Below are 26,529 nucleotides of genomic sequence, written 5' to 3'. Positions count from 1 at the left end.
AATAAAACATAAAAAACAACAAAGCAGGAAAGGAACTAAGCAAAGGAAGGGAGACAGGGGTGTAAGGGGTAAGGTAAGTGCACTATACACAAAGGAATTCATCTTGGGTTTACTTTTACCAAGGGACCACAGAAGAAGGTTGCTTACAGAGGACTTCATATGTGTGTTACTTTTACCACGACGCCAGGGGTATATGCATGCTATTCTACATTACTTACCCTTAGATACTAGCCATACATTTTCTAAAAGGCAATATACAAGTTGTTTTTGCATATAGACATAATAAATTTACAATTATGTTGAAAGAATGCCATGTTGAAGCTCTAAAATTGACTCTATCATAACCAAAAATTATCTATTCAGCAGTTCAAGAAGAGTTTATTTGACAAGGTGAAATAATTTAATTACATCAAGGTCGTTACTTATTATTCATTATGTAAAAGTTCTATACAAGAATCGCATGAAAAAGCTAGACGTGGGACACTTGAAAGAATGGCTCCAGAATGCAGAGATACATCAATCATGAGCAACTGAAACTGGTCAGGACCGCATTGGCAAGGGGAAATATCATATGACAGTTAAAACAATCTATGAAATTCCAAATTCATAATTCTTTGTGACAGGAAAGATATGTACCTCCTCTCGAAACCTGTTAGCTGTAGCAGCATTTTTGCCAAAAATGAGAAGCCCGGAAACCAATCTATCAAGTCGATGTATTGCTGGTGAACAATGTTATTGATTCAAGATCAACAATGATAATTCCTTTTCTAGATGGTGGAAAGGCAATGACCGCCTGGCTTTACCATTTAAAGAAAATATTAATTGAATGGATACGGAACAAAGGGGCAATCCCATGCTCTGCCTCCAAAATGCCAATAACTGTGTTCTTGCGATATTGCCCACATGGATGTACCTATAAATTTCAGTCTCAATACACTTGATTAGATTAAATGAGAGACAAATAAAAAGACATTTTACCAGGAAAAAAACACAGCATTAATATTTTTCTGTATGTACTATGAACAATAACCATATTTTAATTTTCTGTAGATTAGTTGGCAGAAATATGTTTCCGAATCTTTAGCTTTGGACAAGACTTACACAGAGAAAATGACAAAAGAAAAGTATACTGAAGATTCATTCACCCTTTCACTCTCCCTCCCCTATTCCCTTCTCACTCCCTTTCCTCTCCCTACCCTCATTCCTTCTCGTTAATTTTCCTCCTATTACTCCCCCTTCCTCTCCCTGTCCCATTTATCTCCTCTCACTCCATTTTCCCATGCCTCTTTTTAACATGAGAGCTCCAGATCTGATTCCAAACAATTTTGCCAAACATCAGAAAGAGCTCAAGCATCCAAGCATCATTAGCAAAGTTAAAGGAAAGAAAATTTGTGAGATAAGTTATGTTTACTTATTAGTAATTTTTGTGTGTATTATGTGGGTTAAGAATTTACCCATACCCATCATTAATAGAGAAACAATTTGAAATTTGATGAGAAAACAAAACCTTATTGTAGAAGTAAAATTGGTTGCCTAAGATGCTTGCATATCTTAAGCCTTGGCTTGTTAGTGTGGTTGCATAATGACTATCGCTTGCGAATGCATTTGTTGTTTTGATTGCTGCGTGTCTGTTTTAATCTACGACACTGGCATATCCATGTTCCTAGCTGGTTTAAATACAACATGGTCAATGCAAGCAATCGTGTGGCCAAGAGCCACCTATTTGCCTATGAGGACAATATTGATAAATTTTCCTTCACTACCTTCCCTTTTGTCTACTTGCAAGGTCCCCTTCCCGAGCTATTGATAACCAACATAAGATTTGTTGGAAATAAGCGACACCCAAACCAAAGACAGACTGGCCAAAGCAGGCAATAGCTCAGTTGGTAGGGTGCTCCAGCAGTGCATGGAAGGTCCTAGAATCGAGTTCTAGCTGGTCCAAATGAGCAGCACCTTTAACAAGTGGTATCAAAGTGAAGCTAGGAGTCTCAAGCACTAAGGGACAGGGGGAGGTCGGAAATAATCCACACCCTGACCAAAGATGGGCTGGCCAAAAAGGGTCAGTACCTCAGTAGACCACTCCAGCAGCGATTGGTATCATATCATATGTTATTGTTCAGTAGGGCTCCGCATCATATCATATGTTATTGTTCTTTTCCTTTGATTCAGCATCTCTTATTTATATTTGGATGATGGGATGCATAATTATATCCCAACAGACACAACCCCTCAGAACAAAAAACTAATCAGCAATGTTAGCCAAATTAAATATTAAGAAAAACATTTAACAAATATAATCATTTTTGTTTCATCGGGTAGCCATCTGTCTTTCATCAAACCAAGTAGCGGTGATTTAAGGTGTCGTAATGGAATAGATATTGTAACAAAGTCCATGTTAAGAGTTAAGTTCTTTTGTAATATCATCCACTATATTGTTGAGGATGCTAAAATTGTCAAGTTCCTCCCGACATTTTGGACTTCCTTCCATGGATATCGCATAGGGAGTTTGTAATAAACAATTTAAATGGCATCCTATATTCATTCTAAATCTCTCTGAATGTGACCTTGATACTATTAATACATGAATTTTGAATCCACTATTGTGGATGGAAGATTCTACTCTTAGTGCTCATGATCTCTCATTTGAAATCTGTGTTGTTGAATGCTTCTTTATACCATCGTCTGTGAAAGTCATCGGAAGGCTGTATAGGTTGTCTTCCCCAAGTTTCTCGACTTTTTCTCTTCTCTCGCATGAATGACCCAACTCTTCCTCACTTATAACTAAAACAACCATCGGGAGCAATAACAAGTTCATCATTACTACCAATCTCTGATCCATTAGTTTCCCTTCTTGCAACATAGCCCTTGTTTTTTGCTTATCTAATAAGTCAAGATGCCCATTTCTTTTAATGTCCATGAAATCCTTAGGAAGCTTCTTGTCGGATTTCCTACTATTTCTTGACCGCAACATAGAAGATTTTGACTTCTGTATTGACCTCTTAACTCCAAATTCACTGGTTCTACTATCCATGTCTTCACAACTGTCATCATCGTCCTTATCTCCAAACTCAGAAAATACATCTGTGTGGTTCCCTTTACTTCGTCTGGTTGTAGATGCACATACATGCAAGGACTTGGTTTCATCTTCTCCATGTTGAGATGAGGAATTTTCTTCCTTTCTTTACGTTCCTTAATCTTTCTTATGTTTGTAAGGAGCTTCATATGTTACTCAGGCATAACGGCTTTAGCAGCCACTAGACCACATCTTTGTATCGACATTTCCAGCAGTAACCTTTGTTTTGAATGGAGATTCTGAGTCATTTGACTGAAAGTCTCCTCAATAGTCATTGAAATATGAATCATTAAGTAGTACAAACAGTCAAGTTGATACTGCCTAGCAGAAAATGGGACGATGCCATCGTTGTGATCAGAAGTTCAAATATCTCAATGTTAATGTTAGTGTAGTTTCAGTCGGATAGAACTCACTAAAGATATATAATATATATGAGATATATATTTAATTAGATATATGAGATTTATTACATATATATATTATATTATGTATGTGATATTTATATGTGTGTGTGTGTGAGTGAAATAATAAATTATTATATTAAATACTAATGACAGGACAGGTCTATCCATATTTCATCTGATATAAGAGAGATGACTGCCATTTGGAAAGCACATACCGAAAAGGCAGTGCAAATACATTTGCAACGATCTAAGAAAATCAACATGGCATTAGAGTCAGGCTACAAATGTGAAAGGTGAAAGAATAAAATATAAAGAGACTTATTTTATCTAAAAATAAGAAAATCTGAAACTAATTGTTTTCCAGCCAATGCTTGGTTTGATAAGGAATGCAAGAGGGCTAGAAGAAACCTAAGGGAGTCAAATAAAACTAACCTTGACATTAAGGCCTACAAACAGATCCTAAAGAAGAAAAAAACTGATTTTATGTTCACAAGGAGAGAGGAGTTAATTTTCTTGGGCAGAAATAACCCCAAACGTTTTTGGAAAGAACTCCAACCAAGGAGAAAACAAACTGAAAATAATAATATTACTGCCACCCAATGGTTTGAATATGCTAAGAAACTTTATGAACAAGAAGGTGGAGTGAGGGACAGCCACCTTTGGTCAATGATGATACAAATCTTTTCACTGTGCAAGAGATAGAAGCAGGGATTAAGAAGTTAGGTGGAGATAAAGCAAAAGACTTTGTTGCGCTCCAAGCAGAATATCTGAAGTGGGGTATGAAAACTCTTGCACCGCACATCACTGAAATTTTCAACAAAATTTGCCAAGAAGGGTTTCCGAAAGATTGGACAATCAGCCTTGCAATACCACTTTTTAAGAGTGGTGATGTTAACAATCCCTCCAACTACAGGACTATAATGATCAATCCCCTCTTTGCTAAACTTTTTGGCAGCATGATAGAAACTAGGATCAGCAAATGGGCAGAAGAAAACCATAAACGTGCTAAAGGACAAGCTGGTTTTAGGCCAAAGCACTCGACAGTGGATCACTGTGTCACTTTGAGACACATTATTGAAAAAGAATGGGAGAAAAAGGAAGAGGTATTTTGTTGCTTTGTCGACTTTAAAAAGGCTTTTGATACCGTCCCGAGAGACAAACTTTGGTTTAGGATGGAAGAATTGGGGATTCCTATGCATCTCAGAGCTGCTGTTCATAGGATGTACGAAGAGGTGAAAGTTAAAATCAGAACTTCAGATGGCATTTCAGAATGTTTTAGGAGCGATATTGGGGTCAAACAGGGCTGCCCTTTATCTCCTACTTTGTTTGGTTTATATATTGACAAACTGGAAGAGTGGTTAAACATGCAAAAGGGTGAAGGCATTCAGCTAGGTGAATTTGTTATAAAGCTGCTCCTATATGCGGACGATCTCATTTTAATTGCCAAATCTGCCTATGGTTTGCAAGATCATCTATCTTCTCTTGAGCGCTTTTGCGGAATGGTGGGGATGCAGGTCAATATCAGCAAGACTAAGGTTATGATTTTCTCTAATAATAAAAAACAACACCAACATGAATTTTATTACAATGGAAGTGTTATTGAAGAAGTTGGGGAGTATAAATACCTTGGCATCGATTTCAACAAAAAACTAAGCTGGTCTAGCTGCAGGTATAAAAGGATATTAGGTGGGTGGAAGGCTTTTTATGCTCTTCAGAATAGATGCCGTGAAGCAGAGTTGTGGGATTGGAAAACTATTCAAACCTTGTTCGGTCTTCTTGTGCTGCCAGTTGTTCTTTACGGGTGTGAATTATGGGCCAGCAACACTACTATAGCACAATGGAAACAAATCAAAGGAATCCAAAAGCGCTTGATCACAAGCAAGTTTAAAATCAAAAGTATTGTTCTATATGATATCATGCTAAGTGAAATGGGGGCTGCTCCTATTGAGGCACTTGCTATGGTTCGCCTTCTAAGTTATCTAAAAAGAATCGAAAAAATGGAAGAGGATAGATGGCCTAAAGTGGTCTTTAGTGACACACTATGTTAGCGAAAAAGGACATGGATGCAACAAAACATCAAATGGATGAGTAAATGGAATATTCAATTCAATATGTGCCCCACAAATAATAAAGAAATAAAGGTCTTTGTCATGGAGAAATTCTACAAGAGAAATTGGAGAAGCGAGATCGGAAGGAAGAAATTATATTATATAAATGAGTTCAACCCCGCTTGTGATCAACTCCAAAAAGCATACATAGGAGCCAACATTTCTTGGAGGGCTAAAATTCTTATTGCTCAACTGAGAACCAACTCTCACCAACTTTGTTGTGAGACCGGACGTTGGAAGAGGCCAAAGGAGGCTTGGGAAGAAAGAATTTGCAGATTCTGCAATTCTGGGAAAGTGGAAACTGAACAGCACTTTATTTTAGAATGTGAAGCCTACAAGAGTAGTAGAGATAAATTTGCGGACACTATATGTGACAGTTCTTGGCATAACCTATTCAACGAAGAGTACATTGAGCAATTGGGTGGACTCATCATCATCCTACACAAGCAACGAACATTGTTACTTAAGTCTGCTTGAGTTGTCTTGCTGTCCCATAGGCTATTTTTAGCCTCGTGGACGTTAAAAATTTTATCTATCTATCTATCTATTCCACGTTTACAAAGTCATCGAATGTCTTGGCAAAAACACAAACCATTCAAAGCGAGCAAAAACAAAAATTAAGGAGAGTAGCTGATAACCTAAGAGAGACCATAAGAATCGTCATCCTATAGTGATCGTGATTATTGTTATTTTATTATATGAATGGATTTCACTCAATACACAAAGAAGAAAATGGAACAGGTGTATAGAGGAGTAAGGAGGAGGAGTTGGGGGAAATGGGTATCTGAGACAAGGAAGCATGGGACAAAGACCAAGATTCGGCTGGGCTCATATGACCACCCACATATGGCTGCTCTAGCCTACAATGTGGCTACTATGAGTTTGAAGGGAAAATTGGAATTACCCAATTTTCTTTACTTTGTGCACAATCTTCCTCGCCTTGCTTCTCTCAATCCTCAAGACATCCAACTTGCTATTGCGGAGGCAACATTTTCCTTTACTAATTACACCCATGTGAACGTCGCTCAAGAAAGCCTCCCCCACTTTGCTTTCTACTTGGATCATCTGACAACTGAAGCAGCATTCGCAATTGGAGGGGATTGTGAAATGACTGATGCTGCAATTTGAGTCACCCAATTTAGTGATGAATTTGGCAGAATCCATGCTTTTGAGCTGGCCTCGATTCAAGAATTTGGTGATCATGGTAATGATTATTTTAACGATGGGTATTTCATGGAGGCACCGGAATTTGGATTTCTTTGGAGCGACCAGTGATATCCATAAATATTATTCTTTTCAATGGTTTTTCTGTAATGATTTATCATGTTGGGTTCACTAAAGAGAGATTTTACCGCCGTCTATAAAATGGACTAATGCTTAAAAGGGAGAAGTGCGTACAATTCCCCCAACCAAGATCATACTTGGTACATCGTACGAGTGTATGCTTGGAGTTTTTAAATGTGTTTTTCGAGCCTACCAACCTAGTCTAGATATATTTTCATGCCCTCAAAGGTAAGGAGATGCATTGGACCCATCATGATTTTTTTAAATAAAAAGATATAAGGAATCAAGGATGCACATCAAGCAGGTAAGAGGGACCCACCAATTTACTCTGAAATTAATTGGAGTGGATTTAATAAAGAGATTCATTATGGGAGTATAAAAAGTACTGATAATGTAAAGTTATATTTTAATTCTATACATCATTTATAGAAAGATTAAATATTATTGAAAATATAAAACAAAGAGTATGTTATAATCATTTATGTTGTTAACATCATCATTAATGTTAACGTTCTTATTTGTATTTCTATATATACTATAAGAGCTATATGCCTTGATCTTTTCCTCCGAGAATATTATTGCAGGAAAAGGGAGATTGATGTCAGACTCAGAGGGAGTGACACCTCTTCAAAGGTAACATTGGATAAGCAGTTATGAAGATTGATGTTCTGAAAGTCCATGTGTGTGACTACATGGTTTCAATAGGCTTGCAATTTGTGTACATCGTGAGAACGTGATGAGTTTCAAATGATTATCACTTGTATTTGCAGAAGTTATTGAAAGGTGACTATCTTACAATAACTTAATTTTCTATTATGATAGATATCTTACAATGTCTATGCAGATCATGACAGATTATACTTTGCATGGTGGATGTTCATATGGTAAGCATTATGAGAATGCGTGTGTAGTACCTTATGAACATTTTGAGTACATGGTGAATGTTATACAAATTGATGTTCAAGAGGCCATTACACAGAGTACTTGGTGAATATCATATGATATGACATTCAGCAAGCCATTACTCACAGTTCTTGGTGAATATCTTGCAACTGGACATTCAGGAGACCAAATCAAAGAGTACATGGTGAATGTCATATGAGATGGCATTCAGAAGGCCATTGCCCCATATATCATTACTGAGAGTATTTAGTGGATATCATTTGTTGATATTCTAGAGACCATTACTCATGATATCAAATGTGATATCAAAATTGAATATCTTTTGATTATAGATATTCTTATGTTACATTGAGGTAATATATGGTCCTGTGTTTATCCTCCCTAAGAGGGAGTGCTAACGTTAGTGTAATTTCAGTCCGATAAAACTCACTAAAGCTATATAATATGTACAAGATATATATTTAATTAGATATATGAGATTTATTACATATATAAATATTATATATGTGATATCTATATATATAAATATATGTGTGTGTGTGTGTATTAAATAATAAACTATTATATTAAATACTAATGAATAGACTGTCATGTCCCCTTTCTAGCGACTTAACTTTAACAGGGAATTTGCCTATCATCGACTCTCGTAGGCAAATGATTATGGGAAGAGGGTCATTTTTGTCTTCCAATGATTACATTTTTGCTCTCGAAGAATAATAATTCAGTAAGTGGGGCATACTCATTTCTAATATTAAATTAAGGTTGTACTCTAACTTTATAAAGTTATTTATTTAATTTTATAAAGTTTAATAATTAAAGTACATCATAAAAGATGATTCCGGAAAACTTCCAGTAACTTCTCAGCGAAGTGAATAAATAGAGGACTTAAGGCTCCCATTTGGACAAGTGATTTGGTGGATTCTACTTCTTCTTCAGATAGGAGTAATTTGTGGACATTTGGTCTGCGAATTCTCGATTTATCTTTGGGAACGAAAACTCCCATCGATAAGCAATTGTGAGGGTGTGAGATATCACCTGAATTGTTGCAAAACAGGAGGGCATCACCGTCATCTCATAAAGGCGGAAATCTGTGGTCTAAGGCAGAATTAGACATTCTTGCATTTTGATTATCTATCCATGAATCTTTGCAGAACGAGGTAAATTTTCGGGCCAGAGCTAGATTGAGGCCGGAGCGTATTCATGTGGGCCGGCAGCTATTTCAGATCTTATTTCTGACCCTGTCAGGGCACTGCTCATCAGTCGCTAACTAAGTGCAGACCGCGGAAGAGAACATTACCTCAAGGAGGCTTTATCACGCGAGCAACACGATTGCATGTCCCTTGTTCAGACGCCGACATCTGAACTCTGGTAAATCGTCAGCCAGTCTCACAGCGTCAAATCGTGGGCGGATTAAAATTAATATCGCCAACCTTCAAATCGCGAGAGATAGGGGTTTCATCCGTTAACAGCATAGTAAGTTGAATCTTTGGTGGTCGGCAGAATCGATGGTCATAATCAAACCGCGGCAGGAGGTATCAATAACGACGCAAGGCAAGATATACATCGCAAAGATTCCGTAGGTGGCTGTCATAGTTAATCGGCAGCAGAAACCAGGTCTGACAATCCAAGCGACCAATATCATGGTTCCATTGTTGTTCTGATATTGTTATTTACTTCTGTTCTTTTCTGAAGCTCTTGCAAATAAATTATTATTTTGGGCTTTAATCGGAAGCACCATATATTGAAATTTTTATGCCCAAGTGTTAGACTAAATACCTCAATTCAGAATTATTATTTGTGGTTCAATTAGAGAAGGTAATTTCACTAATAACGAAGTCTGCTCTCAAAACGTTTGATGAAATGCCAAACCACTGAAGGAAAGAAAAAATATTGTTATTTGAAGAGTTTATAACCGGTTGGGGTTATTTCAGATGTGTCCCTTGAAGGGACATGTCCATCCATATTTCATCTAATAGAAGAGAGATGGCTGCCATTTGGAAAGCACATACCGAAAAGGTAGTGCAAATACATTTGCAGCGATCTGAGAAAATCAACACTCAACATAGTTATTTGTTAGAAACTATGTGTTCCCTAATAATATTTGCAAGAATCTTATAGGCTCTCTTCTTGACCAGTCCCTCAGCATCATGCAATATGGACTTTGTAGCAATGAATAGCACAACATCTAATTCTTCAAGAAGAAACGCTGCAAGATCCGAGAGTTGAACCCTTGTTGAGGTGGCATTATCAACACCATTCGTACCATCTATCAATGTGTTTTTTCTTGCACAAATCTAGTTGCTTCTTGTGTTACTTTAAGAAGCTTTTGCATAGCAGTGATAAAGAAGTCTTTGATCAGGGATTTATCATATACACAAGCTATGTCTGCAATGGTAGCTTTGGTTAGTCATACACAAGAAATACTTAAACCTTATCCTAAAAAGATAGAGATATAAATGATTTATCCTATGGACACGACATAAGTGGTAAAAAAGGTAAGAAAATGTTCACAAATGGAGGCCCTAAAATTAGGGCTCCATCACTAGGTTTGGATCTTAGCTAGTCAAAATGCGTAGTAGCTCACCACCTCCAGGTGTACTTAGAGACGACACAAGACCTCCTCTCGCCCTATGCCATATCCTTTGCTTCTTGGTTTCTTCTCCATAGTGGAGGGAAGCTAGCTTGTGGCTAGCTGCTACTCCCACTTCTTGTTGTTCTATGCTCTACTTTTCCCCGGATATTGTTTGGTGCTCTTGTTGTTGGTTGGTTTCTTTTGTTGTCTCTTGGAAGACCCTTAGATCCTCTTTGTGGTGTCTAGTTGGGCATTAACAGATTTAACTTCTTGTATCTACAAAATTTCTTAGCATAGATGGGTATAGCTTGAAAAATTAAGATCACTTTCTTTTCTAGTCTTTGCTAATCTAGCTAAGGGATTAAAGTTATACTCTTGCAATTTTTTCCCTCCCAATCAACACAGACGTAGTTCAATAGTATTTCCCTGCAATTTCCAATTCAGTTTAGTTTATATGCAAGTGCTACTTTGGTTGTCAATCCTTGCTAAAATTGAAAAATATTTTTAAAATGGTCGGGTATATGTTCTACAAGAATCTTAACCCCAAGCGAACCTCCCCATCAATCTGCGAATTTCCAATTCAAATAGATTTTCCCACTTCGAGGGAAACTTATGCCTATCCAATTTTGAAGACGTTCAATGCGAACCATCTCATTTCCAACTATCGATTATTTTCTCGCATTTCTAGTTGTCGATAGATAACCCGCTAGTGTATTTGACATCAAAACGTGGCTAAGCCATGCTTTTGCAATCAGATCCATGTAAGTCATCTGTTGATGTCAGTTTTTATACCGCATAACATATTAGCAATTAAATATCTAATACGGAGTATCAAACACACAATTCCTCTCTTGAAAAGTTAATACTCATGGGACATGAGAATAACTTCCATGTTCCTTACACCTGTGGATACTAACTCAGTATATCGATGTGATTTGTTGGTAATCATGTAGGCAACCTTACACTGTTTGTTTGAGGATGACTTGGACTTTGATGGAATGATGATGATGGTGATTCGGTGTGAATGCATGATGATGTTGATGGAAAGGGTGATGGTGATGGAGGGTGGATGTTCTTATGACTTACGCCTTTCTAACTTTCCTCTTCAAAACTCAAACTCCTAACTACTTGCTAGTCTACTCCTACTCCTATGAATGGAAAGATTAGCAAATGGGCGGGGATCGAATCTAATGAAAGTTAACAAGCGGCTCCACCTCCATAGATGAAATGATTTAAAGGAAAATGAACTAGTTTACCACACAAGGCTTCCCAACAAGCCGCTAGGATGCTAGTGGCCTAGTTATTGATCCCTATCAAACATCCACTAATGCTACCATGCAATTATCCATCTACTCTTAATCTTACTTAACAACTTGAAATGCAATCCATTTTAACAAATTGAAAAGAAATTTTATTCTAACTATTTGGAAGTAGAAACCATGCAACAATACCAAAAGCTCTTAATCACCATGCAAGTCACAACAATGAGAAAGAAAAGCGATTTTTTGGCATTATCTTTGCAACAATTTTCTCTGACAATTACAAATGAGAGCAAATGGCCTTATATAGAGGCCAAAATGCACAACCGACGATAGAGATAGAGGCAAAACCGATGATCCAAATCGAATCCTAGAAACCCTAATTAGGGTTGCCACTCCATCGGCCAATGAGAAGATGCCACCTTGCCAATGGACCAATGAAAAAAGTGGAAAAGTGGCAACCAATGAGAAGGCACCAAAATGGTGGCCAATCAGAATTAGACACTTGTCATACCCTAGAAGAAAGAGAAATTGCCACTTGGGCTTACATCAAATGATCTTCTAATATAAATCTCCCTTTTTCTTTCATTCTTTTAGCTAAGGCAATGAACCTAGCTAACCTTTCATTGACTTCCTCCATGAGAGGGCAAGGTGTATGCTTTATCTTGAGCTCAGCTGATTTCATCATGTTGCTTGCTGCCTTTAGTGTCTTCTCATGGTCCTTCTCATACTCCTTTGCAAATCTGATAAAGGCATTGAGGGAGGAAAGGGTGCCCAAATGTTTCTTCTTGATAGCAACCCTTACTAACTCATCCAATCTTGACCCAAGTCTTGTCTCATCAATGTCCTCTTCTCTGATGTCTTCAAAATCAAGTGCCACCCCAACGTCGCTCATCATGGTTGAAACAGAAGTGTTGACGCTTGGGCTGTGTTGTGCAACTGCATTCTGTATCTCCTCAAGTGTTCTCAATCTTGTACTCAAGGCAACAAACCAAGACTCAACCGTACTCAATCCTCTTTCATTAACCAACCTAGCCCTTCCCAAATATGCCTCTAGTAGTCCAATGAATGCCTGTAGCTTGGGAATAGCTAAATCCTTGACTGGAAGGAAGTCCTTTCACTCCTCTTCAAATATTCTAAATTTGTTTCTAACAGTCACTAATAACCGAAATGTTGAGATAAAGGAAGGCAAGAAATTTCACCCATCTTGGATTGTATCATGGATCCAATCCCTGACTTTATGTAGCTGAGCCGATATCTCTTCTAGGTTGCTCCAGTTGTCTTGAGGAAGGGCTGCCTAGTGCAACTATTGGATAGGCTAGCAATCTCTCCAATATTTGTTCTCGGCCTCCAACATTATGATCATTTCATTTGCCTTCCTCAACCTTTCTCTTATTGAAGCTATACCCTCCTGGATCTCTTCACATTCCATATCATCTGAGTTTCTTCCCAAATTATGTTCCACTATCTCATATTCTTGGGCCGCAATCTCATCTAATGCCTTGTTGACTGTTGGTATAGCAATCTAAACCTTTCGGTGACCATCATTGTTGCTCCTGATTACCTTTGCCACCATTTTTGCAATCTATTTCTGGTTCTCGCTATCACCCTTCTCTATTAATCCTTGGATGTCTTCCACTGTTCGGGCAATTACTACCTCACCTCTTGGCATAAGCATTTGCCTTAACCACAGTGGTGCAGTGCATCTCTCCAAATCTGAATTTGGTTTGACTGACAAAGCATCACCAACGGCCTTGGGTGCCTGACTTATTTCCTCAATATCAATTGGTCCATCTTCTTCTCCACTAGTAACGGCCATGTCATCTCCACGTTGATTTTCTGAAAGGGGAGAGTACTCGGTGCTACTACTAAAACCACTTGACTCTGAATCAAAGCTCACTTCTACCGCTGTAATGTCCCCATTTCCAAGATCAATTTTTATAATAATAATAAAGTTAATATAAGATAAATAAATCAATAAATATAATTTATAATTATGATTGCATTTGATAAACAAATATTAAATATATATATCATTTATTGTTATCCTATATCAAATGGATATAATATTATATTATATCAATTGATAAAACATTTAATAAAGAAAGAAAGAAATAATAATAATAATTAAAATAATCATAATAATAATAATAATAATGAAATATGTTAATTATGTATTTACTAAATGAATAAGAGTAAATGAAATAACTATGGACCTTATAATAAATATAAAATATTACAAAGATATTAAAAGACATTACCTTAAAATTGATATGAGAAAGCTTTAATATCCAGTGATCTATTGTAATCATCTAATTAACTAGATCGATTATAGACTTAATAATAATTACCAAAGACTGCAATTAGTTACCTAAATGAAATGATGTGTCTTCACTATGTGACACTTCCGCCTTTGTCACGTATATATAATAAGAATCGTATATTCAAGAGGGGGTGATCTACATCAACGTTGGTCAAAAAACATAGTGCATGAATCACCCAACACAGGACATAATATTCTAGACGGAGCGGGTGATAGGAAATTGAAAGATAAGCATTGCATAGTCTTGACGGCAGTTGAAGATCAATATAATAGAACCCTCGAGAATGGTATAGAGAAAGCCATTAGATCGCAAGGCAGAACGTGGATATGTACAAATTGGATTATTATTCAGAACCAGTCAACATCTGATATATGGCAGAGACGTTAGCCTCCATCATTAGAGAAGATTAAGAGTCTCTCATTTATAGATTACCATACAAGGAGTATAGATTAGACACATCCACTCAATCGATATCCTTGACGAATGGCAAAAATTGAAATGGCCAGAATACTAAGGCAATGATCATTACTAAAGTGGAAGTGGGGATTGATAAAAGCACCAAGAACAATAAGAACGCTATAGTTATTGTCCCAACGAAGAAGACCAGCCAGCAATCAAATAGAGGGGCAACAAAAGAGAAAGGGAAAGCATGTTAGAAGCATAAGATGCCCACACACATACTCCAACATGGAGTGATCATCAAACCTCCATCAAGAGGTCAAGATAAACAATGACAAGTTACAAGTATTGTCATCCACCAAGGCACAAAGAATGATTGAAATAAGCCAACATACAGACTCCAACATCAGGGGTAGAAAAACATTAATTAGTGGGGGAAGTAAAGAGAGAGAGAGAGCCCAATTCAATGCATTTCTAATCTGGCAACCACATCACAGTCACGGTAACGCATAAATAAGGAAGTCATTATGTCAATGCATGGGGAATAAAGATTGTTTGATACTCTAGTAACTCAGAAGCACAATTCATTTTATTAATATTCATATCCAATGACAAGTACATAAGGGAGTCTATACAAATAATCTATTACAGAATAAATTGTCCATAATAACCATTCTCAAACAAAGATTAAGTTCCTGAAATAACTTCAGAGAAAATTATAAAGGACCCTCGAATTCCTATCAAAGATAAAGGTAGGGTTATAAGGATATTTGAAAGGGCTTGAGTACTAACATTACTCAACAACAAAGCAAAGAAGTAACCAAGTAATTGGATCAATAAAGATATCAATCGATAAGTCCACTCGTAATGGATACTATGGATCAGTTTTAAGGGCTGCAGAGTTGAGTTAGCAGACCACTCTTATTACAGACTCGCACATTTAATAAAGGAAAGAACGCTACATACAATTCTAAATGAGATAGCAAGTTGATCTGTAAAAATGAAGGATAATTCCAAAGTTACCATTGCATAACTTTTCATTGGCAAAAATATAATTTGGACAATCGATATTATATATTTTGTCTTACATGATTGATATTATTGATTAAAGATATCTCCATGTCATTTGATATTAAAGGAATTTAACCAAGATTCTGAGCGATTGCAATAAGGGGTCATTACAATTGCGGTCTTTGTTCACTTGTGTTATCTTCTTGGCCTCTAACCTCAATTATACTTTCCCTTGACGACGTTGCATGCTGTCTCTTTGCTGGAGGTTCCGGATGTTCTTTGCTTTTCTCAACCTCCAAAGCTTTTTTCTTGCTCCTAACTGTTTCTTCTTGCCGGCTACTTCCTTCACCCTTCTGTCTGACTGATTTTGTTGGACCCTCCTTTGGCTTCATCTTCTCATAAGTAAGGGGAATCCTTCGACTTTGTAGCTTCCTTAATCTTTCATTGTACCATAACTCGGTATGCAAATCAACTACTCTTGTAATTGCCTCCAAGGAAGGATCCTAATGATCATCCCAATCTACTAGATAAAACTCTGTTCCTTCTACTGTAACATAATCTTCTCTTAGCACATCTCCATCATCTTCCAATTGATCAAGAATATCAAGGCCTCTCCATTTGATATCTCTCATCATGTTTACCGACAATCTTGAGAAAGCTCGCTTTCTCACATGAAAGTCATCTTTAGCATTGGCCCAAAAGTCCTCTATAGTGGGAACATGTTTAAATACATTTCCATGAGATACCTTGATAAGACCATTAGGATCGAATCCTTGCCTTGCTCTATACCATCCTAGATGATACCATTCCAATTCCTTCTTTGCAGCTGCAAAGGCAACCCGATTGAGGCAACTATCATTGTCAATTCCGAATGAGAAAGTAATCCCTGACTTACCCTCGAGTTTCATTATTCTATCATAATGCTCAAGTTGCCTAGCCAATTCCATCAAAACTACCTTGTCAGGTGGGTATCTTGGAAGCCTCTTGGGACAAATTGTACTCCCTGCTACTCTAATGTATGTGAATTGCGGAAATTGGATGAAACAACTCCCATGTTTCTTTATCTTTGCTTCTGCTTCCGATGAAAGTCTCTTAGCAAGTGTCCCTTGTAATACCCTTACTGTCTTCATGGCAAAGGCATCACAAAACATTTTGTAATTCTTGTTGTGCAAATGACGCTGTGGATAGCATTCATGCACCAAATATTGCCCCGATCCACTACCAACTTCTCCTGAGACCTTAAGTCTAGGATTTTTATACAATCTAGCAATTAGGTAAAACAGATAGGATCCCATGTAGAATTGCTTTTGGTTTTGTGCTGTTCTAAGTTGCAACTCTAGATTCTCACTTATGATCCTAGCCCAATCAAATCTTCTTTTTCCTTTTTCAATTTCATCAATAAAGAAGTACATCCAGTTTTTGAATTGCATACCTTGAGCTAGGCCCATGATCCAACTAAGAAGCACAACGAGATCGCCATATTCTGATTTGAAATCTGTCGCTATGAGCCTCGATGATCTGGTTACTCCTTTCTTTCCCTCGTGTAGCCAATCTTGTTTTCGATGTGTGAAATAAGCTTCCTGGTTATCCTAAAATGATTTGGCTGCCTGATCCATCATCACCACTGTCATGCTCTTGTACTGGAGAATGTTAAATGTTTCTTCAATCACCTGTCCGCTAATGTTGGCCAACACCCTCTTCCCTTCATCAAAAATGATGGATTTACTAATCAGATCAAACCTGGATGTGCACTCCATAACCAATTCAGAACAAGGCAAGGTAGGAGGAAAAGTTGTTGCGTGTACAATCCCACTTCTGTATATCTTCTTTGCCATAGGGGATTGTCCTTCCTTTAGTCTGTCCTTTACCTGTATCATATTTACTGTACCGACTTTGGTATTGGTTATTCACCTCATTTTTGAGAAGAAAGTTGTTTTGGGCATCATATCCTGTTTGTCTTTCTTAGTGTTTGTTCCCTTAGGGTTCTTGCTTGCACTAACATCTACCATCCTAAACACTTATTTTTGCCCCTTCGTTCTAAGTGATATGGACTACCCTTATTGATCTCCAACCTTTTTTCTATCGATGGATTCTACACTTATTTTTGCCTCGCCAAGTCTTATCACTACACTTATCAATCTCCAATCTTCAACCTACGGGTGGGACTACCACCTATTTTTGCCTCGTCGTTACCTTAGGATGAACTACACTTATATCTCCCAACTTCAACCTAAGGTGGTCTAGCTTATTTCTACCTCTTCAAATGTCCTATCACGGATTCTACCCTTATCAATCTCCAATTTTCAACCTAGGATGGGATGATGAAGTGGCAGATGATGAATGCAAGAAGAACCAAGGGAAACAAAACTAGAGAAGAGCAAAAGAGAGAAATCCACTTAAGGACCCCTTTCAACTCTAAATAAATTGAACTTACCTTTACCAATGGCCTGGTCTTCTTTTGGAATTTAGGATCAGACCTAAGAATTTCAAGCCCCTTTGCAAATTTTGATGCCCTAGCTAGAAAAATCAGAATTTGGCCCACTTGAAATTGTCCATGCACGTGCTACAAATCAGACTTTACCCCTTCTTTTCTTCTTCAACCAAAAATCGTCCAACCTTGGGAGAAATTGCAGCCTCTAGAAGATGTAAAATCAGACTTGAACAATAGCAAATCTGCCCTCCAACTTTGCAATTCTGAAAATGTTCTCCTTTGCCAAAAATAAATCGCCAAAATGAGAAATCTAATTTGCCTTAGAGAAAATCACCAAGCATAAGAATTATGCCTTTAACATAGAAAATCGCCAATATAGAGTACAGATCTGCCTTATAAAGAAAAAAGTCAAGCATGTGAGATCTCTATCATGAAGAAAATCGCCAAAAATAATACCAATCTGCCCTTTGCAAGAAAATCGCCCAAAGAAAAATGTCAATTTGCTCCTTCAAAATCGTCCAAGAAAGAGGAAATCTGCTCTTTAGTCTAAATCACCAAGCACCATGAAGAGGAGGAATGAGGAGTGAGGAGATAAAGGGGGAAAGGGTTTCCTCTTATACCCCATTTGCTTGCCCTTCTTAGCTAGCCAACTAAGACCTTGGGAGCAAAAAAAAATATTAATTAGAACACAAATCTGGCCCCCAATTAAATGCTTAGCCAAAAAATTAATTTTGCCAAGATGAAATTTACTTTTTTAAATTGTTGGTTACACCAAGATTGCAAAAATAAAGTAAATAAAGCCTTGAAAATGCTAAATGTTTCCATTTAATGATGATTTAGTAATTAATATATCATAAAAAATTGGATTTTGGCTAGCCAAAATTGATTTTTTCAATTTTAAATTACTAATTTCTTTAAATATTTTAAAATCTTCAAGGCAAATTTAATCCATTTAAAGCTAATTTTTGCAATTTAATCCAAATCGATTTTGCTATGCAATTTTAATTTTTTGACAAAAATAAATCATTTCTCTAGAGTCTAAAATTGATTTTCCTATTTGATTTCATCATCACAAAATTAATTTTCTCACCGAAAAAATTCAAGATTTTCCAAAAAACTTAAATCTAACAAAATTTTATTTTTTGAAAATTATTCAAATTTATACACTTATATCAAAATTTTCAATAAAAATCGTCTAAGTACAAGATTTACAATTTTATCCTACCAAGTGTTGTTCTTTGAAATTTGTTCGACCTAAGGATAAAATTAGTCGTTCTAAAAAATCAAGTTGAAACTGGGTGAAAATAAATCTAACCATCTCCCTTTTGGCCTGAAGGCGTCCAAGACTCAATTTTTGGACAACTTCAAAAAAATTTGCCGAGGCGACCGAAAAAAGGGGGTCCCCAAAATTTTGGGGCAATGGTGTGAGAACCCCACAACATCTGGCGCAAGTCATAAGAACATTCACCCTCCATCACCATCACCCTCTCCATCAACATCACCATGCATTCACACCGAATCACCATCATCATCATTCCATCAAAGTCCAAGTCATCCTCAAACAAACAATGTAAGGCCGCCTACGTGATTACCAACAAATCACATCGATATACTAAGTTAGTATCCACAGGTGTAAGGAACATTGGAGTTATTCTCATGTCCCATGAGTATTAACTTTCCAAGAGAGGAATTGTGTGTTTGATACTCCGTATCAAATATTCAATTGCTAATATGTTATGTGGTATAAAAACTGACATCAACACCATCTCAATTCCAGTTGTGGATCATTAAGCTGCACTTTCAATTGCCAATAGATTCTTTGTCGATGCAGTTGACTTTGAAAATCGGCGAAGTCATGTTTATGTAGGCAAACAGAGTGCATCTTCCTATAAAAGGTTCTTGTGACGTCTTTTTCCATTTTGCAAAGTTTTCATATCCATCTGAGCTTCTTTATTCCAAATTTCTTCATCCAATTCGGATGCATTTACCCACAAAAATAGTTCCATTCCATTCTCCCACATCTGTACTTTTTATGATATCACACTGACATCACCCCACATTGCTGCCATCATCATGATGACATCTCATCCTTAGCCTCGCAGTCCATTGCTGAAATCATTCCCCTTGTTGACATCACCGGGGGAACTTTTCATCCGAACCAGATTTTTTGTACCATTGCTGGGGTCACTCCCGCAAGTCCACTTTTCCAATTCTTCTCTACGTAAGTGCACTTAGGTAGCAACTTCCTGCATTTGTTCCAAATGCACTTCTAAAACCCACAAAGCTTCATTGTAGCACATACAAGGCTCTGATGGAAGAGTTTGCTTTGTTATCATATCTAATCTCACCAACTCTTTTGCCAGATTTCATGTTGTTAATGCATTTCCAATGGCCATGTCTATCTAGCAATTCTTTAATGTGTTTGGGCAGCAAGATTCCAATGCACAATTTTTTAATGTAACTACCATCTTCATTGGCATTTCCTCTCGACTGCCTACACTCATTGCTATTGATCTTAAGCAATATTAGTTTTCCATTTCAAAGGGATTTTACTAATTTTCATAGATGAAATTATTTTGGGGATATGAGCAGAGAAACAAGACAATAAGTAAATACAAAAGAATATCCTAAATGATAATTTATAGAAAATATATGGCAGATTAGTTGTAAGGAGATGAGGAATGTTTCAAACTGACAAGAGAATACTGCAAATGTCAAATTCAATTGTGTACCCATTTATATGTAGTCAAGCATAGAAAGTGTATCATCTTGATTCATTTTCTTCAACACATTCACTGTTGTGAATCTAGCTACCATTAGAGGAGCTTGACAAAGTTCTAATTTCATTGCATGTATTGTGGTGGCTCTTTTGTGTGTTTCATCTTGATTCATTTTCCTCAACACATTCACTGTTGTGAATGTAGCTACCATTAGAGGAGCTTGACAAAGTTCTAATTTCAATGCATGTATTGTGGTGGCTCTTTTGTGTGTTTGCATATGAGTTTTCAGTAGCGTATTAATGAATTACTAAGTAGATAAAACCAAGGTTACCCCAAGTTTCCAGGACAGGGACAACAGGAACAAGTTTTCCAAACGCCAATCTTTTTATCAATTTTGGGCAAGACTAGGGGACAACAATGAGGATGGCTCTATAAATATAGGAGAAATTTTTAAATATAGGAAAGTATGAAATGTTCAGATGCAAACATGGATAAAGCATGCACATAAACATCATATTCATATTAAAACATGGATAGAGGATGCATATATACATTATACAACCTTAGCATATAAAATTTGTGTTGAGGAATCAGAATTCATTGTCAATACTCAAATGCATTTAGAATTGAGAATTCACTGTGAAAACATTATTAATAAATAACAAGTGATCCCACTGAACTATTTGCATGTCATCAATCAATAACTATGTCCAGTCATACGCCTCTCCTTTGGCAAAAAATGGTTAGAGCTATATTCTCTTATTCCGTAGTCATATGCTTTCATTCAACAGCTTTCCACCTGGTCTTCCAGTTGTACGTTTTCTTTCTACATTGTATGCTTCCAAACTTTTGTTCATTCTACAACTGTGTGCAATTGCATGTGTGCCTATTGTTAGAAAAGAGTTACATTTGTATACTCTTATTCTACAGTTGTATGCTTTATTTCAATGGATACAAGTCACACATTGGTTCATTTTGCAGTTCACATGCTCATTCTACTGTTGTATGTAGTCCAAAAGAATTCATTGCCAATACACATTAAGAAAATATTAGGACAATTATGTTGTATGTGCCCCTCAATTTTTCACTCACTACACCAAAGTTCATTAGTTTCTTTATTGGTTCCTTTCTTGGCCTTCAATTCTTTTATTATTATTATCATATCCCATCATAGGGCCTAGACTTGTTGATTCAGCATTGTTGTTACCCTCAATGCTCTCGTCGTCATCCATCTTTCTCTTCCCTCAAACGAATACATTGTTTTCTTCTCGATGTCCGTTGCCGTATTGTAGGCATTGGCATACAAGGGCAAAGCTGCCACTTTGATCTTTTTGTACAAGAAATCAACCCCTCAATGAACCACCTCTTCTTTAATCTGTTGGCTAGCCAATACAAGGACAAAGGTGCCACTTTGATCTTTTTGTGCAACAAGGGAATCAACCCCTCAAAGAACCACCTCTTCTCCAACTTGAGCAACAACTCCTTAAGCCTACTATTGTACGCTCATTTATTCTCTTTCTTCCCTTGTTTGGTATTATAAATTTTGGCAACAATTTCATTGTCATCATGTAGCAGCTTAACCTTGACCTCGAACACCCTTTTCAGTGTGTCCCATGAGGTCATGGATAAAACATCAAATTCTATAAACCAATCAATGGTTGTACACCATAGCATTACACTCTCAGCCAACAGATCTTGTCCTCTTGACCACATGCAATACAAATAGTCACACATGTCTTGTAACAATCCACATTTGGACTTGTCAAAGGAGTCGCCATATTTCTTGCATGCTTGCTTCTTGGTATGTCCAACTTTAATGCATTGTTCTGACTGTTATGTTCAGGTGATTTGCTTGTACTCTTGGCCAACGCATGTTCTCTATATGTCCACCCCTAACATCCCCAGCACCTTGGGTACTTTCAGGCTTTGACTCATTCCTACACTCCCTTCATCTCGAGGTCTTCAGTTGGAATCCTCCAACTTTGGGTTCTCTTGAGATGGATAGATTCTCAATGCAATAAAATATGTTTCAGTGCAAAATTTCCTTCTTTGTAATCCTATTCCGGCATTGATTATACTAATGATTTGTCTTCTTGATCACCAAGGTTGAGATATGTTTCAATAAAGAGTGGTAATAATGCGGAAATTCCCTCCCACTCACTCCATCTACAATTTTTTCCTTCCTCCCCAAATGGTTTCCTTTCCTCCTAATTATTAACTTGCTCATGCTTTGGATTTTACTTCGTTCTCGAGAAAGACTAACACAGAAACTGTCCCATTGGATTTTCCTAAAATGTTTCTTGTGATCTTCTACTTCTTTCTCTTTGTTCTACAATCCTTAAAAATCACCGGATCACTTGGTCATTACCACCTTATGGCCTCTTCTCGCCTTTATCGGGAGTCAAGGAAATGAATCACAGGCAATGGTGCCAAATGTTTACTAGTATATCTGATAATTACAGACATTATAATAATAAAGATGGTAGTGTGTACCAGATATGGGAGTAAAATATATATTTATCAACTCATGAATTCATTACAAAGAAGAAGACTAGAGATGGTCAGTCAAGGATTACAATTCATCTGACTGCACGATACTACCTTGACAACTCACAACATATTCAAAGGACCTGACTATAGCCAAGAGAATACAACTGTCAATCAACTCACACAACTACCCAAGAGTGACAACCAACTTAGTGCGGACAATTAATACATTGTCGAATAACTAATATTATTAAACCAATAGGCATTATACACTTACTACAGCTTAGTTTTCTATCTATTAAGAGAAGTATATACATATTTCATAGAAACAAAAACTAGAATATTAAGCTTATAAAGTTTAAAATATTGTTTGTTTTAAACTTCAACCTAATCAGATACTTTGTAAGCATATGTAACTCAAGTGTAATGCTAATGAGGGATACCTATAAGAGTATGAATCAGCCTAAAATCTCACATACTACCATATGTTTAACAACATAGGCCCTAAAGTAAATTCGATTGTGACCCAGGTTGACTGATCTTTAAAAATGTGATCCAAGCTTTACTCCTATGGCAATAGGCGTGGCTCATAACCTCACCGATGATTTACCAAGCTAAAAGAAAATAAACAACAATTATCCTAAAACATTTAAGGGTTCATATTTGACAAAATCGGGAAATATTTGGGGATCAAATGTGAAAGAAAATATTTGGGAATTTTCACAACTGATTATGAATTTCTGAAAGAACTGGGACGTGTTACTTTTGATTGACTTTCTAAATTAATATTACAAAACAGTTTAAATAATTAAAAAAGCTAGTGTAACAAAAAACTAGATATCCATATTTTACTTTTTCGGAGTATAGCAGGGGAATTTATAATTGTCAGGTGTGGTAGACAGAATGGAATCTAGCTATAGCACATTCAAATTACTAATGATCCAAATTGAGCATTAATTTTTTCGTTATCTTCATGAAGGAACCAAAAGTTCAACCTACAAATTAGTGAATTCTAGACACGGAAGTGAATTAAAACCTCATGTCTATGAAACAACAAAACTGGAAGAGGTAACTCACAGGAATAGATGAAGGCTTGCAAACAGTAATAACATCACTTGTTTCATCCAAAATCACGATTGGCTCTGCCATCACAGGAGGTTCGTGCCTGATCCACAACTTATGCAATGATAATGTTACTTACAATCTTTGGTATTCTCTATAGAGATTTTGTTTTTTTAATTTGCAAATATTGTTTCATAATAATATATAAAGTAGGTAACATCATTTGCAAACACAACAATGTGATAAAACTTAAAATGTTTCAAGTTAAGAATGCTAAACAATGGGGAACGTAGAATTTGTTTTAAACAAATTGTAAATAAGGAAAAGTTATGCACATTATTATGCTTGCAACAACTTACTTCAATAAGAAATCACTCTACTTTCTATAATTCATGTACTGAAAATAGAGGAGCAAATTTCCTAGAATGTTCATGTCTCAATGTTTTTATAAGATAGGCAACTTATATTACACAAAAAGTATGATTTTCATCAACTGACAATCAAAGTTTCATGGAAACCCGCATATGGAAGTTGAAAAATCCATTATCTGAAACTTTCCCTGTGGGATCAAATTTGCTTCCAAAAACTATGTATTCTGGCCTTCTTGTCATCCAAAGGAAATCTTAAGTAATAAGCAGCACCTTGCCACAAAATTCAGGTGATGAACGAATGTCTCTAGATATCTAATTCATTAAAAAAATGCACAAGAACATTCACCGCATTTGGAAAAAAAAATATGCAGACATCATGCTCATAAATGCACACAAAACACAATTAAGATAGGATTCTTGTAATTAATACATATTGTAATGAACTTGGCCTCCAGATTTGCATGAGCCTTGTCGTCCTGCATTTTGTCACCACAAAATGTAGGTAACAATACGAAACTTTTCCAAGCTAGTTTCGTATTTCTTTAAGCTTATTTCATTATTCAATTGGTTTGTATTGATAAATCAAACAACACCAATTGATATAATGAATCCTTTTACTGAAGGCTTTTGTTAAGTCTTTTTCGTTTTTCTGATGCAACTACACGAATTAAAAATATCATGTTATACTTTTAATTTGACATCCACTTTTTGAAAAATATAACTTAAATTCACTTTATGTTATATTTGTAAGTTACTTGATCAATTAAATTTTCACTTAAAATAACTATTGTGCACTTTATGTTATATTTTTAAGTTGAGTTTACTTTTTGATTTTTCATTTAAGTTACTATATTAACTATTAGTTCAATTTAATTTTTAGCATTTAAATCAAATGCTCTAGTAAATATTACTTATTAAATTAAATTTACATGTTATATTGATAATATGATGTGTAAATATAATTTATGTCCCATTTAACTAATATTTTAATGAATTTAAACTGACATGTGCTAATTAAATCACTTAAAGTCATCAAAAGTGAACCTTTTACATGTTATCGCATGTAAATTTCAACTTAAAAGTATAAAGTCATCAAAAGGTTAGTATAAAGTCATCAAAAGTAGACCTTTTGATGTTATTGCATATAAGCTCACTTGAAACGTGCAATGACATCAAAAAGGTGAGCTTTATAACTTAAATATGTCATTGCACCAAAAAGTCGAGTTTTCACTTAAAACATGCATCCACATCAAAAAGATGAGTTTTACACTAATAGTGAGTTTTTTATATATGCTTTCACCTCCAAAAGGTGAGTTTTGCATCTTCGCATGTTTTTAAAATATGCATTGACCATAAAAACATGCGTTTTGCATGAAATCTCATGTTCTTGCCCTTCTAAAATCCGTTTTGGAGAAAAACACATGCAAAGAACTCTCAAGAACCCGTTTTTGAAGATTTTGATTGATTACCTTCATGGTTTTTCTTGAAATCTTCTCCAATGGGGTCGTTTTTTCCAATCCATGGGTTTTCAAACAACGATTGTGGATTTTTCTTGCTAAAAAATGTTATTTTTAACTCCTTTCAAGGGCACGTTTTTGAGAAAATCACCAAAAATCTTCATTTTTGGCTCACTTTTTGCAAGAGGAAACATTTTGGCATTTTTAGTGGTTTGCATTGCATCTTGGCTCACATTTTGGTGTTTGGAAGTCAAAACGTTTTTGTTTCACGTCTTTTATGAATTACGTTTTTGCTAAAAACACCCAGAAAATTGGGGTTTTTATCCACTTTTATGCGTTTTGAAGTCACTTTTTTGCATTTGGATCCATGTATTAGCATTTGGGGAAGTTTTTGCATTCACAAGTCAAAAATGACTCAAAAACATGCATTTTTTTGCGACGTTTTTGCAAAAACAGCCCACATTTTTGCATAAAAGTCATGTTTTTGTTGAAAAAACTCAAAAAAGTTGCATTTCCATCCCATACCTTTGATCAAGAGGGATCGTTTTTTTAGTTTTAATGCATGCTATTGTCTTTGGAAACCATGTATTTGGCATTTTCATGTCAAATTCGACCCTTCATTGCTCATTAATATTTGTTGAATGCAAGTACAAAAAAAGTCAAA

The 26,529-nt window shown here is 36.2% G+C and overlaps 1 protein-coding gene across 6 annotated transcripts in view; it reads right to left on the bottom strand.

The window, feature by feature from the left end:
• The window catches only part of LOC149540592 (RNA pseudouridine synthase 7-like), a 232,021-nt gene that overhangs the window by 113,665 nt on the left and 91,827 nt on the right, over positions 1–26,529 (bottom strand). For 5 of the 6 annotated variants that reach the window (XR_016356420.1, XR_016356421.1, XR_016356422.1 and 2 more), the window contains 3 exons: positions 24,053–24,140; positions 835–913; positions 637–719 (listed from right to left, as the gene is read on the bottom strand). Coding sequence is in view for 3 of the 6 variants with exons in the window: in XM_089801689.1 (XP_089657815.1) it covers positions 637–719; positions 835–913; positions 24,053–24,140 (250 nt within the window). In the remaining 3 variants the exon portion in view is untranslated. The remainder of the gene's footprint in view (positions 1–636; positions 720–834; positions 914–24,052; positions 24,141–26,529) is intronic. The other variant, XM_089801690.1, reaches the window with a different exon arrangement.

This window comes from Cupressus sempervirens, chromosome 9, assembly GCF_028749045.1.
Source record: "Cupressus sempervirens isolate cs-2001-9-10 chromosome 9, ASM2874904v1, whole genome shotgun sequence".
Taxonomy (NCBI): Eukaryota; Viridiplantae; Streptophyta; class Pinopsida; order Cupressales; family Cupressaceae; genus Cupressus; species Cupressus sempervirens.
This window is presented reverse-complemented; position numbering and strand designations above follow the sequence as displayed.